The 15,066-nt window shown below is 33.6% G+C and overlaps 1 protein-coding gene across 1 annotated transcript in view; it reads left to right on the forward strand.

Moving 5' to 3' along the window:
- Window positions 1–15,066, forward strand: part of FAF1 (Fas associated factor 1) — a 170,693-nt gene that overhangs the window by 78,221 nt on the left and 77,406 nt on the right. The window contains exon 8 of the mRNA XM_049808217.1: window positions 9,217–9,303. Within this exon, the coding sequence (XP_049664174.1) occupies window positions 9,217–9,303 (87 nt within the window). The remainder of the gene's footprint in view (window positions 1–9,216; window positions 9,304–15,066) is intronic.

The following is a 15,066-nucleotide window of genomic DNA, read 5'->3' on the forward strand; positions in this document are numbered from 1 at the left end:
GAATAATATAATATAGGGAATATACTTAACATTTGCCACTTGCTGCAGCCTGGGAAAAGGCCAGATCCAGAGCAGTGGCAAAAAGTAGTATCTCGTAGCTTGAAGAAAGCTCAAATTAATTCTCAAACCTCAAATGTTGTCTGGGCAGGAGGCTGAGGCTGGGAAAATACCTTGCTAAATCTTTGAGGAAACATTTCATGTGCTTGGAACATCCATCTTTTCAGATTATATTGTAGGTATAGATACATATTGCATGAGGCAATCAGAAGTTCACATGTCAAAAGATTGAGTAAAGTTTAGTTGAAGCCTTGCTTTTATTTTCTGTTTCAAAATTTGCAGGTTTTAACCACAAAAATATACTAGTATTACCCAGTGGACCATTTTATTGTAGATTGTGCTGTTAAGATACTAACTTGGCACCAACTCATTTAAAAAAGGTCAAATGACATCCAAGAAGGGTTGGTGTAAAAGAGGTTTAAAATATGAGGTCCAATGAATGAAATAGAGGATAACAAAGTATTAATAATTGTGAAATCTATGAAAGTAATTTATTCACAATGTTATTTCTATTGCTGAAAGGAAACTGTCAAACGCTTCTTTACAAGCATTTACAAAATGTAATGATTTTTAAATGTCATTACGTTTAATGAATTTTTAAATCATCTGGTGATTCCTAAAGTGGATGGGCTTCTGATAACAATTTCTAATTAAGAAAAATTTCCAAATTATTTGAATAAGTGTTACAGCTCAGAAATATAATTGCTCAATGAGGCTATAAAGTGAGTAGGTAATGTCTCTGAGGGTGCCTTTCAGCTGTAGAACAAGTAGACAATGTAGCCAACTAGTTTGGGAAAAAAACCAGTTTATTTTTTGAATTTAGGACATTTAAAGTTTGCCAGTAGTATTTCACATAAGTAATTAGGACTATCTGTAGTCCTCAAGAATTTACATCAGTGAAATGGAATTAACATTTTTGTTTTAGATTTTGTTTGATGGCTTACTATGATGGGTATAAATCTGGGGGAATGAGGCTATAAGTGCTTAGTTGGGGAGTAAAGAATCCATATGCCTTTCTGGAAGTGGTACTGGTGAGTCTGTCCTCATACCTAGTATCTTATTTTCCTAAATGAGGTGGTTTTTGCTAAAATGTTATGGTGAATCATCTCTCTGTTAAGTTTATTATCTGTTTACAGATTCTTTCTCCTGCAAATTTTCCTCCGTCCCCCATTTTAAAATACATAATAAACTTTGCATTTATTTATTCAGCCACTTAATCTTTCTTAGTAGTTACCTGTTTCTTCTTGCCTCATCACTCAAATTGGAAATAGTGTGAATTATTTATGGTAATAATCCCTAGGTATATGAAGCTCTTACTCCACCTTTCCAACAATGAGAGGCAAAATTCATGTATTTCAATCTCTTTTCTAGATATTGAAATTAAAGAATTGGAAACATCAAAAAATGTATTTGCTGTTTTTTGCTTAGTGTTTAATGTGACTTAATCTTCTTTGTTTGAACTCTTATCAGCAAAATATTACAAATCATACATTATTTTCCAGACCTAAGTTAATTTGAATGGTTACATAATGAATTCAGCAAGCTTTGTAATAAAGATATTGGCACAATATTTACTGAGTGCTACAGTACAATACAACCCATTTTTAACAGTAGTTTAAACTGGGTTTATTTTGGTACAATCACTGTTTCATACACTCTGAAGTGAAAGTTGGATGCGTTAGTGGCTTTTCTGTACATAAAATGTGTTTAATTGCAGGCAAGTGGTACACGAAAACTTAGCAGAAAATTTTCTACTTATCTTTTTGTGTTGTAACTTGCTGATGAATTCTGCTTTGTATGTGGCTGACGTACAGTGGACATTCAGGTTCTCTTGGGGTCCTTTAGGAAGGTTTGAAATTGCATATTGTTTTTTAATTTGAAAATTAAACAGTCCTAATTAGAAGAGAATACTATTTTCAGGAGGTATACAAGTTTCAGTGCTTTTATTTGTTTCAGTTTTACTTGTCATGATAGAATAAGAAAGTAATGTATTTCAGACGTTGAATTAAAACCAATTATGTTAGAATTTAATGCATTTTTATTCTGCATTAAACAAGAAAAGAGGTTTCAAAGCTTTAGCCTATTGAACGAGAAGACTTAATAAATGCAGACTAGAATCTTTTCAGAGGTATTAAAAGCAAAAATAGTAATTTAAAGAAAGAGCTTTACTGAAATAATTATTTAGAGAATGTATTGTAGTAAAACATATTTGAGTTCTTGTGTATTTCATAAAAGTGCTGAATCACAACTGACTTTTGTCTGGCAAGCTTGGGCAGAAGACACATTCTTTTGCATTCCACATAGATTTTAAGTATTTAGGTTGGAAGTGTTTTTTTTTTTTTTTTTTTTTTTCATTTAGATTACAACAGAGTGAATTGAGTATATGTGCAAATATAAATAGTTATTTTAGCGTAGTGAGTCTTCCTTGGAGAGTTTCAGTGGTATGAAATTCTTGAGAAGCAGATGCCATTATTTAAAAATAGTCCAATTCTGACATCTTAATTCATTAATTGAAAACATTCCATGATTTAAACTTCAGTCAGCTGCTAGAAGGAGAGGTCAGTTGTCATTTGATGTCTTTAGAATTGTGTTATTGTTTTGAAAGTAAAGCTTACGCTAAAATTAAAATTTGCTGATTTAAATAACCTTCATTCTTTATGTTTTAATATACTTTATTATATTGTGTATTGGAATTATAAAAAGGCAATCAAAATTGTGAGCGGAGCAGACTTATACCATTCCTCTCAAATGAATCTTTCATAAGGTGACCTGAGAGTTCTGGTTTGGGTGCCAATGTTAGTCGTTGTTCATACAGTACATTACTTGCTACATATGAATATATCCTACTTGTGTGTTGCTGGCTAAAAATTACTGCACACGTCACTTTTAAAAGTTAAGAAATTCAGTCTCTCATTGACTGCTGGTAGCCTTTTCCTCGTAAAATACAAAATACTTTTTCCTCTGCTATGGGAAAATTTTAAATATGGATCACTTATTTTTGTTTTTCATTTTCTTTCCTGACTTCTTCCATTTCTGTCCTGTGTCTTTACTATTACTATGGACCAAATCTATTGCAATAGATTGTGGCAGAGATGCCGATTCAGAAATTCTTTCTCTCTAGTTTTACATCTCTATATTTTTAGTAGTTCTTGTTAGTCTGTAGTTAACTGAAATTACCCTTTTATCTGACCCATCTTTGTGTTCATAATTATTGATAAAATCATTATCCTTTCAGTTCACCACTTCATCACCTTTGATGCTCCACTATGCTTAGAGTCCTTTCTTCCCATGTATTACTGCTAGATTCCCAACGCTCTTTGCTATCTGTCATTGGAATTTTGTCTGGAGGAGATGTTAAGGGCTTTCCTCTATAATCTTGAAGACTATTGCTTCAGCAGATTTTTGTTTCCTTTCTTTCCATCTTTCTTCACCAAAATGCTTTTGCTTACTTTGTATTTCTTTCTGTCATTGCCTTATCCATATGGTTGCTGTCCCCTGAAAATTTGGCTTCCTTTTCTTGGCTTCTTCTCTGTTACAATGTCAAAGTCAAGATTCTCACTTTACTATCAGTGCTCCATGCAACCTTGTTCCGTCTGCATCTGATCTCATTTCCCCGTGTCCCCCAACTCACATTCCACATTCCTCACAGTCCTCTGACTTTATTGCTCCTTTTGTCTGCCTTTCATGCACTCATTTTTGCACTGTCTTTCATGCTGCCTATGTGCCTGGAACAGTCTTTAGCATCTCAGCCAATTTACAGCTTTGCATAAATTATATTTAATAATAAGACTAACAAAAGTTCATTATCTACATTATTTCAATTAACTTTGTACCTGCATAAGCAGAAAACAGCCTGAGGGAAACTACTGTTAAACTTTGTTGTGATTTGTTGTGATTCAAAGATACAGATTCAGGCACGACAGTTCTTTGATGATTCAGCATAATAGTTAATTTTTTTAGCAATTTAGTAGGTGTTAGATTTTTATTTTTTTTTTAATGGTAGATTTCAGATTTTTCTAATTCAGAAATAAGAAAATAGCTACTTATTCCTGGAAAGTGAAACCACCACAGGGTCATCATCATCCCATTGCCTGGTACAGACTTCTTGCCCTGTGATACATTTTACTTCATTTTATCCTTACTAATACAGATGTGGAAGGGCTTTGAATGTTGGATTAATTTCATATCTACAAAGTGTATCTGTAGTATTTAACCTTCCTATTAAAGCAACGTACTCATCTGCTGAAAAAAAACAGTGAAAGATAAGAAAGTAAGACTCTGCCTATATCTGGGAAGTTTTCTCAGTGTGTTGGCTACTTTGACATATGGGTTTTCTAAAAATACTAGAAGTTGTTTCGTATTTTAACTCCCTTCTAACACCAGTGAAAATAAGCCTAAGGTAAAACTTCATATACTTTTCCAGCATCAGTGTATAGGTGCAAAGCAGGGCATTCTGCAGGAATTACACATAATTTTCCAAGTAAAATTGTATCTGAAATATCTAGGGGTTTTTTTGTTGTTGTTGTTTAAGTGGTTGTATTGATACTGTTCACAGCTGAGTTGTGGAACCAAATAGATGTGCCTTTAATTTGTTTTCAAATGATCGTATATTCTGGAGATTATAATCTGAAGGGTGGCTGCCATAGTAATGTGCCAGTCACCATGGCATCTGAACATTGTGAAAAGAAATTCTGGGCTGCACAAAGACAATGCCACAATTAGTATTTCAAACTGATCAAAGGTGGGGGACCAAAAAGTTTGCCAATAAATGTAGCTCAGCGGATGGCACTAGGAGTTAGTTTGCTTTACACAAATCTATAAAGATTTCAGTCCTCCTATCAATATCGTGTGAATTTATAAATAAAAGCCTTAAGACAGGCTTCATCCATTTACTATGCTAACTTTTTTCAGTTGCATGAGGAATATGGCTGTAGGTTTTTATTTCACTGGCCTAGTAAAGAAGCAGTTTATAGTTCTGCTTTATACAAATCTTCAGAACTTTTTCCTCCTTATGGAATTTTTAACTTTAAACTGAAATGAAGTCAGCTAATGAAGAAACAGGGGTTTCTGTTCTCCATTGGTAAATATTCCTAGTCTCTAAAACTTTTGCTATCTGCTCACTTAATACTGTTCTAATTATCAAACAAATGTAAAATTGAATAGTTATTTAAACGCAAGCTTATTTTATCTTAAATAATTGATTGTGGCTTGTTGTTTGAAAGAGGACTACTTTGGCATGAATTCCAAATCCAGTTATGATCTCAACTCAAGCAGTTTGTTTAATCAAACATTACTCTAATAAGTCTTACATGGTCCCCTACCCGACCAGGCCTGGCTATAACAACTAGTTTATTCTGCGACGAGTTGCTCAACAGATGTCATTCTGGTAGAATAATGCAGCAGAATACTTGTGCGTTGGCTAAAATTACTTCAACTTTGATCACTTTTGTCCAGCACATCAGTCTGGCATTGTGCTTTATACCAACAAAACACTTTACTCCGAGCATGCCTTTCAAGCTTAGAATAGCAGAGGAATGTTATTGAATTCAGTGGAGTTACAGATGAGTTAATGAAAGAAGGGAAATACTGTTTTTTTCATAATGCCTTTCTGTTGTACTTTGGAATTAAAATGGAATTTGAGGAATGTGACTTCTGAGTTATTTGTTTTTACTTCTGAAAGCTTTTTGAAAACAATATTATGTAGTTGCATTGAGCCCACGTTTCTGTAAATAAGTTTCACCTTTTATTTCAAAATAGTTTTGTATTTTGAAAATAACATTAATAAGACTTTTTTTGATATATAATTGCAGAACAGTTATCTCACGAGGACAATTTGTCCTGTTTTTTAATGAAGAAAACTAAAATTGCAAGAACCGTGTTCTTGTGATCACAGATGAGTATTGTTACATTTTGATGGGCTGTTGTGGGGTCAGTACGGAGTAATGACATCTCTTTACCTTGATACTACTGCGAAACGAATACTGCACAGCAGGCTACCTTCTTGTTAAGAAGCAGTGAAGAAAGGCTGTTTGTTTTGAACAGTAGGAATGAGATCATATACCAGCTTCTATAGAGTTTGGTCTTCCATAATTCCGTTTTTCACAGGTGCATGTGTGTATACACGTGCACACGTATATAAGAATATACCATATGTAAGGTGTATTTATATTTTTTATAGCATGACAGCATGCTTGAATATGAGGAAGCAGTAATATGAAGTCCACTTTAATTGCTAATAAATACTTCAGTATTGTGTGTCTAAAACAAAAGTGTTCTTGGTTTAGTTTTTTTAATTAAAATGTAGTTGTAGATTTTTTTTTTATTTGAAACGAAGTTAGTAGATCAATCTCCCTGCAAAAACTCCTGAACAAAACCAATATTAACATAAAGGTTATTGGGTGTACATGTAATTTACTACTTTTACAAAAAAGGAGAGAGATCTTAATGATTCTAAAACATACAATGAATCTAAAGCTGAGCTGAAAATCCAACCCATATATATGTTATGATACTGAAATGTCCAGATGAGGAACCCACATGGCCTGACTTTCATCCTTTATTGAGCTGTAGAACCAGAGTTGGAAGTAAGGTATCTTGCTGTTGGATAATAAATTGAAGCCATTGTTTTCCACTCATCTGTGCAGAATATTTATATTTGTGAAGCTTTAAACTGATAGTATTGAAATTATCTGCATAGCCTAGTTAACACTAATAATTCATATTCCCTTGCCAGTATATTAAATTTGTCCAATGTGAAGCAGTTCTTCACTGTTTTTACTAAGGGGCACTTTATTAGTATGAAATAATGATACTACTACTACTATTACAAGTAATGAGAACAAGCAAAGATAATTGAATGGAGGATTGGAGAACTGGAAATTCAATAAGAGCACTGTACTTCATGTTTGCTCTCTATATGTCCTGAATTTTCTCAGTAGTATTTATTTGTTGGCAAACTCATGCAGCAATGCCATGAAGAGTCTTTTGAAGAACGTTGCCCAAATCAACATTTCTGAGCAAGCACATGTGTGGAAATCCCTGCTCCCTCCCTTAACCCCCCTTAGGATATTTACAATGATTAGAACTGTTCTTTTACTGTGTAATGTCTGCACATGTATCCTTCATTCGCATATTAATGTGCTTGAACTATGTGCAACATTTGAAAGAAAGGGTCCATGCTGCGCTTCTCTCTAAAGATGATCCAGAGAAAAAGAGCTTTGGTGCTATGTCATTATGCAAACACGTTTTTAAATTAATACCTACTGCCAGATGTTGCATATACATTCTGTACTAAAAATAAATGACAAATTTTGAGGGAACATATGCATGCTCCATATGTTTATGTTACCATATTACCTTACCGTGTATTCAAAACTCAGTTATGCTTCTGTGATGAAGCTATAGCAAGTAGTGATTAATAGGTAGGGTCAAATTATATAAAAGTCTGTAGAGTGGATCACTCTGTTTTATTGCATTATCTCCCAAAGAATGGTAGTTTAGAATTACCTTTCATTCATTTCTTAAATAGAAAACCTTTAAATATATGGTTTATGTTAGTATTTCTCATTTCGACAAATTTCAGCCTTTTTTTCTTTTTTTTTTTTTTTTTAAACCATTTTTCTGCTCAGAGGAAGTTGTTAACTTAGGGTAAGTGCGCTTGACTGCAAGCAAGGTGCTGGCTCAAAGATTTTTTCTGCTGATAACTATATATAATTTTTTTCAGTTCACAGAATTTTTAGTAATACTTATAGCAGAAGTTAGAATACAATTAGTTGTTTCTTTCCAGTTGACAAATGAACAAATGAAAAGCTAAAGGAGGCATCAGAGGACAGGTTTTGGACTAGTCTTGGCATTTGCTTTACATCAAATCTTATCCATCTGCCTTAATATCTTTTGGTTTAATGTGTCAAACACTTGGTTCTTGTGTCTGTTAGTGTTAGACTGTACAGCCTTCTTAAAGTTGGGAATGGGACACAGCTTCTGACTTTCTCAGTTATTCTGTCTAGCGAATGGTCATGTGAAATATTAGTAAAATGTATCAAACCTTACTTTTACCTATTTGAGAATGTTTTTCTGGATGTAATATAGGTTGTTGAGATCTGTACTTGGAAACTAACATAGAGCTGTGAAGATATGGGAGGACTTTTATTCCCATGTAGTTTTATGGAAGACACACCAAAAGCCAACATTGCTTGCTGTAAGCGTTTTATTGTTCACAGTTCTGGTCCAGCTGGGCAATATTTACATGTCCTGGTTGCTTGTGCAGTCTTTACATTCAGGTGTAAACTATTATTCAGGATTTGAGATATCGCTCTCTATCCCAAGTATAAAAATACATCTTTTTGTGATTTAAATAATTGCTTATCACAAAATCGCTGATAAAACGTGCCAGCTTTTTTATCTGTGTTAATGTTTTTGTGGAAAGAGTTTTGCAGTATTATTCTGTATTCAAAATTTTCAACTCTTCTTTTCCCCCCTCCCTTCCTCTGGACAACCATCGTGTGAGATGATTAATGGTAGCGACTTGTATTTTAATAGCATGAGAAAAGAGTTGATATAAAAATTAGTTTATTTGCATTTTGTTAATAAATGTTTGAAATGTGTTGTCCTAATTGGAAATGTGCTTGCTTATTCATATTTTCATGTTTAATATGCTTACTTTTAGTTTTGGATTCCATTTAAGAAACTTCATGCAAAACTAGTTGCATTTATTACTGCATTAGATGTAGCATGAACCTAAAATTTTCAGGTGAAACAGAATACACTATCTAGCAAAACCTGTAACAGAATTTTTGTTATTACTTTCTGCTTCCCTTCAGTTTGTTCAGTATTATGTAATACTTTTTTTACTGTGAAAATTTGTATTATGAATTGTTTTACACATTTATGATGCTGAAGTAATAATGAATCATTATGAATTATAATTGATAGATTTAATTATATTTTTTTTAACATAGTTTGTGCAATTGCTTTTGGCAGTACCGTGTGTAAACCTATGGAACAGATCTGAATCTTTGAGTGTTGGAGGAACCTGTTTTACAAAAATTAGAAAAAAAGTCAAAATAAAAAGCTTGGGATTATGATTAAAATAATGTGATTTGCTTGTATTGTTTTTGTTAGAGTAAGTTCTGATTTTTTTTAATTTTTTTTTTTTACTAGGTAAAGCGGAATGTGTATGACCTAACTAGTATCCCTGTCCGTCACCAGTTATGGGAAGGCTGGCCTCCTTCAGCCACAGATGACTCGGTAAGTAGCTTTGGTTCTCATTTCATTTCTTCCTACAAATAGCTGATTTTACTTGGATTTTTGATTGGAATCACCCAACAGCTTTTACTGTCTCATATGCAGTAACTAAACATTATACACACTTCAGAGCTTTATCTTGAAAGATACAAATACTAAAGTATTGGATTACTGAAGCACATGGAAATTATTCATGTGTATCAAATTCAGTGCATGTTTTAGATGAGAAGGAGACGTGTTCCAAGAATGAAGCAAAACTGCCCAACGTTTTGGAAGTTGAAGAAGTTTATTGCAGTGATTGAACTTCAGGAAGAAAGTCTGGGTTTTTACATGTATTCTGAGTGCACATGCAAATATTTTACTCAGTAGTGTATGTTAGTTCACCAGTATGTTTAAGCCTGGGTCTAGCTTTAAGCAGGAATTATTCCTGTTGAAATCAGTAGAGACCTTCACTTGCTTTTAAAGTATCTACTTTGGTTCTTGCTGGACCAGTAAGAATTTATGGATAGTTGCAAGATTACAATTTGAAATAGTAAACAATATGTATACAGTACAATATGTATTCAATTTTCAAACGTATGTTGCAGGTTTTAGAATTGCCATTATTTAGAAATGGAGGGAAATCTTAGCTGAGATCAGTATGAACCCTCAGTGACAGAATCAGCTAACTGTGAATTGCCTACAAACTCATGAAATTGTGGGACTTAACTGCAGAATTCCATTAAATAATAGACTTGCTTCCTTGCATGATTGTCCCTACAGTGTGTTTTACAGCATGTCCTTCAGTTTTGCTCAGATAATTTTCTTCTGGTAGTATGTTCCCAATGCCAGCTAGTGAGGTCCACCTTTACTTAAAAAAAAAAGAAAAAGAAAAAAAGAAAAAAAGAAAAAGAAACAAAACAACCAGCAAAACCAAAAAAATCCTAAAAGGCTGAAATAATTATGTAATAATGTTGTATGTAGATTTTGTGACCTGAGAAAAATGTAGAAAAATTAAGTATTTCTATTTTTATGAATTCATTCATTTAAACTAGGGGTTGAACCTGAGTATTCTACAAAGTGAAAATGGAATTGGGATTTGCTTTCTCTACCTATTACCATTATCTTCAATGCATTGCTTTTCTACTCTCTTCTTGTAAAGGGACAATTGCTGTTTGTATGATAAGAGTGGTGCTTTTTTTGCTCTGGGTAAAGGATTTATGCCAGTCAAAAAAAAAAAAAAAAAGCAAAGACTATCTGACTTTCTAATATACTTGTAAAATATGGCTGTGGTAGTGTTTGCAGAAACAGTAGTTAAGTTTGAGAGAGGTGGGTAAATCTACATCCATATATTCAGGAGCGTATCTGAGATGATAGATGTAAGATCTGAAATAACAGCATGGTGTCATGTGGTAATTACAGTCTTTGAAATGTGGATCCATTTTAACATTTTATTAGTTTACATTAGCCCAAGAAAGAATTGGAAACTCAACACTTCTAATCCGTTTTCCCACAGCTGTTATGTTTTCCTGTATTCCCCCCCCCGCCCCCCCCGCCTTTCTTTTGAATAGGGTACTTCACATATGTAAAACTCATAAATCTGTTTTAAGTCTGTTTTTACAAGTGACATTGTTGCAGGTGAATTTTTCCCCTTTTCATCTTTAATGAAATTGGTGGATGTTGAGTCATCTGCTCCAAAGCAGGAGAGCCCTCAAAGCTCACTGCTCGAGTCTGGTGGAGCTGAGACTCGTCAGCTGTGTAAACAGATTTGAATGTGTTACCAACAAAAATATAATTAATTTCTGTCTAAAATTAGAGGCCACAGCTTACTATTTATAAAGATTTAATGTTAGCAATGACTGCCTATGGTTCTGTGATCTAAACATTTTTTTCCTTTGTAAATTAGAAATATTCAGTAATAATTACTTTTAGTAATTATTCGTGATGTCTTTAGTTCAGTGGCAAGTTTTTAAAATCACTTTTTCCATCATGAGTTTTTAATTTGCTGTATTGTATAGTACTCTGTTGCAATTAAAGAGTTAAAAAAAGACTTGATTAAAATACTTTTGCATTTACATGTTATGCAGCATAAGAAATACTTTGTAATACCACAGGAGGTTTTTTCAGTGCAGTTCTCGTTAACCTTTGGCTTAGCAAACAGGACAACTAAATAGACTTCGCATAATTGGATTCCTGTATCATCTTGAGTCTCTTATGAACCTGACAGACTACAGTCTTCTGACATTATCAGGAAATTTAGTGGAGTCAATAGTCATTTAAAACATTGTTGCTTCATCTCCCTTCAGAGTTAAGATATGTTCTCTGCTTGTACTATCTAATGAAATATGGGATACTGTATGAATTGTCAATAACTCTTTCAGATCCTTTTGCACACTTTCACCAGGGAAATGAGTATCAAAACCTCCACATGCAGGAGAATGTTTTCATGCTGTGACAGTTTGATTGTGGGAAACAGGGCATATGTAGTCTGTGGAAACCTCATTTCACCATTCTGCAAGGACATATTTTTAGCTTTTATTGTGCCTGAATAATTTTAACGCCACAAATTATATCTGTTCTGCTCATTGAAGTTCAAACAAAGTAAGTGTATGAGTTTTAAATAATTCTTTTTTTTTTAACAAATTTATGCAAGTAAACTTTAATTATATTAAAGGCTTAATTTATCTATTTTGGGGTATATATCATCAACTGATAGAATGAAGTCTTGAAAATTATCCCAGAAAATAAAAACATAATTATAATTTGATACAAATAGATTCACAGTTTGTTCTCAATTTTTATTTTGGATTCTGTAACAACCTTAACATTACTGAGTTTGTAAAATGAGAACCAAGCCAGAATAATTTACTAAAATTTCTGAAATGTATTCCATTTCTCTCTGCTATATTGGCTGAACTTCTAAACTTCCACTGGTAGTTACTGCTATTGCCAAGTGGAATGAGCAACCTTCAAATATGTGTGTGTTAAAAAAAATAATCTGAGATCAGTTGTAGGTGATGTTTTAGTTACAGTTTTTACATGGAAGCATTGTGATTTTATTTATATAAGTACAGATGACTTTTTGAATATTAGTTTTACACATGTATGTTTGAGGTGAAACTTTTTTCCCCTGTCTGGTCACTGGTTTTTGATTTTTATTTCGGTAGGATGGATTTTTGTCCCTGATGTTTCTGTTGATTTTTGGTGGTATAGAACAGCAAGACCCAATATAGAAGGAGGAGAGAGAGAGGTTGCTTTTCTGCTGCTTTTGTTCACAGTATTTAAGCTAAAACTTTTTTCTTAATTGGTTCATTGTTTTAAGTCATTTCAGCGTAGCGATGAGAAATGCCTGCTTCTTCATAAGTAATGACAGTGAGCTTGTCAAAATGGAATATATTTCTGCATTAAAAAGATGTGAAAGTTTTAGGGTGAGGCTTGAGGGCGGGAAAGGGGAGAGAGACAAAGACAGAAGATGAAGTGCCCTGTGTTGTAACTGTGCCCTCGCATGCAGATCCCGTACAGAGGAACTCAGCATCCATCCTTCCACCTACTGCCGGTAATGCTTTGTTTGCCTAAGCAGTATGGTTGGTCAAGACCTTGTATTCTCACTTTAAGACAAGTAACTGTACTTCATTGTATAGATAAGCCGTTGGATATTAGTTTAGGCAGAAGCAGGTCTATACTGACAAGTTACTAGGCTGCACTGCTGAAGTCACATTTGAGATGTGACACGTGTAGCCACTAACATGTTGAGGTTCTGCATCATCCCTTGTGAACACGACCACCTTCAGTTCTGTGATGGCTGTAGCAGGTGTGGTTGATGTTCCTTAGCTGAATTTAATAAAGACTTCTAGGTTATAATCAAAATACTCAAACACTTATGTATTATCTAATTAGCACTGCTGTTATATTTAGCTATTTCATTGAGAAGTACTAAGCACAGTCTGTCTGCACAGATAGAAATTAAGAATGCTGGTAAATAGTGTTCTGGTACAAAGTGAAACCATTGATGACACTTTTTGGCTGATCTCCAGATTTTTGAAGAGGCTGAGTATTAAGCATTTGAGTAATTATTGTTTGGGAGTATTTATTTTTTTTCCCTTTCCAGGTCTTAGAATTCTGAACAGAAAGTTCATTACCACATGCTGTTATTGTGATATGAAAACAAGTTGTGAAGTTTACATACTCTGGCTGTTTAATTGTAATGGATGCCATGTCTGCATTCACTGGATCTTTTGGAATTTTTCCCCTGAAATTGATATGACTAAAGCATGAATAGTCCTCACAGGGAAAGTGCCTATTAATCGGAAGCATAGAATTGACTATATTTTAATTAAAATATGTACATCATTAGAAAATACTTCACTATTTTTTTTCTGTGTAAGAATATCATAATTATAATTTGGATTGTCTGTAATGTTAATTACTTTGTATGTTATTTTCCTTCTGTGGTTCTCATCAATTGCTTGCAGTAGAGTAGTAGAGTAGATCTGGCAGGATCCTTTTAATTTAGATGCTTAGAAGAATCCTTGCAGTCTGTTTTGTTGTGTGGGTTCAGGAATATGGTAAAGTTTCAATTTAACATTTACAGTATAATCCCAATTTAGTAGTGAAAATTGTTAGACAGTGCCCAGTCTTGGAAGTTCATGGTAATCTATGAAGCAGCACATTCATCATCATTAAGAAATAGAAAAGTAACTGAGTAATTTAATAAACAGTTCCTAAATGTCTTTATTTTTTATAACCTTCTGACTTTGACTTATGGCTTGCTTGGATGTTTTTTTGTGGATGAAAGTATGACGAATTATCATGGTCTTTCCCAGAATAAACAAGGAGGTTACAGTTGTTCCTTCACAAATTTTTTGTTTTACCCCACCCTCTTGTCTATTTTCTATGTATAAAAATTAAGATAAAGTGATTGGAATTAATTTAATTTATGTAAAATTACCACATCAGGGACTATCAGTTTTGTGTTATGTTTGTACTTTTTTATCATAAGAAAATTTATTTAGGGTTCTCCAATTCTAAAACATAAAATAACTCAATTGAAGTGATCTACACCTATCGTATTCCTTTTGGGAAGGGTTTATTTCCTCACTGTGTGGTAGTGAGTCTTACAGAAGTGCAAGAAGTGCACACTGGAGAACAAAACCCATTGTATCATTATATTAAAAATAAAAGTCAGTCTAATAGCTATGATTTAAAACAAAACAAAACAAAAGCAAAAACCACCCCACCAAAAAACCCACAACCTTTCAGTTTCCAGCATTCTTAACCATGTTGTGTCCTGATGGGGAAAAGAACATTTGTCATGTTCTGCTCACACTTCTGCTTCTTGTGGTCCGGTTTTAATGTTGTTATTTTTTCAGTTGTTAGAGATCCTGGAAATGAAAGAAATGGGAAGTGCACTCTGATTCTGTTTGATGTAAGGATATTTGGATGGCAGTAGCCATGATCTCAGAAATCTAGGGAAATGAAGATCACCTTTCTTAGTTACCATAAAAAGGGTTCTAGTTTTTATAACTCATTTCATCCATTAATTTAAATGGTCAATAAAATCATAGAATTTTAAGGCTGATCTCATGTTTCTTATGGGGAAGAACAGCAAGATTGATTTGGACATACAGAGGTATATTGGGTGTTAGTGAGGCAGTAAGAGTCTGTTTTATGACTGTTCTGGTGGCCCAGTTTATTGTCACCAATTAAATAGAAATTTCATCTTTGAGAGCAGGTGCTTCTGTTAGTCTCGTATCTTTTGGGGAAGGAAGAGACTTCAAAGGAGTGTGT

The sequence above is a fragment of the Accipiter gentilis genome, chromosome 8, assembly GCF_929443795.1.
Source record: "Accipiter gentilis chromosome 8, bAccGen1.1, whole genome shotgun sequence".
NCBI classification, from domain to species: Eukaryota; Metazoa; Chordata; class Aves; order Accipitriformes; family Accipitridae; genus Astur; species Astur gentilis.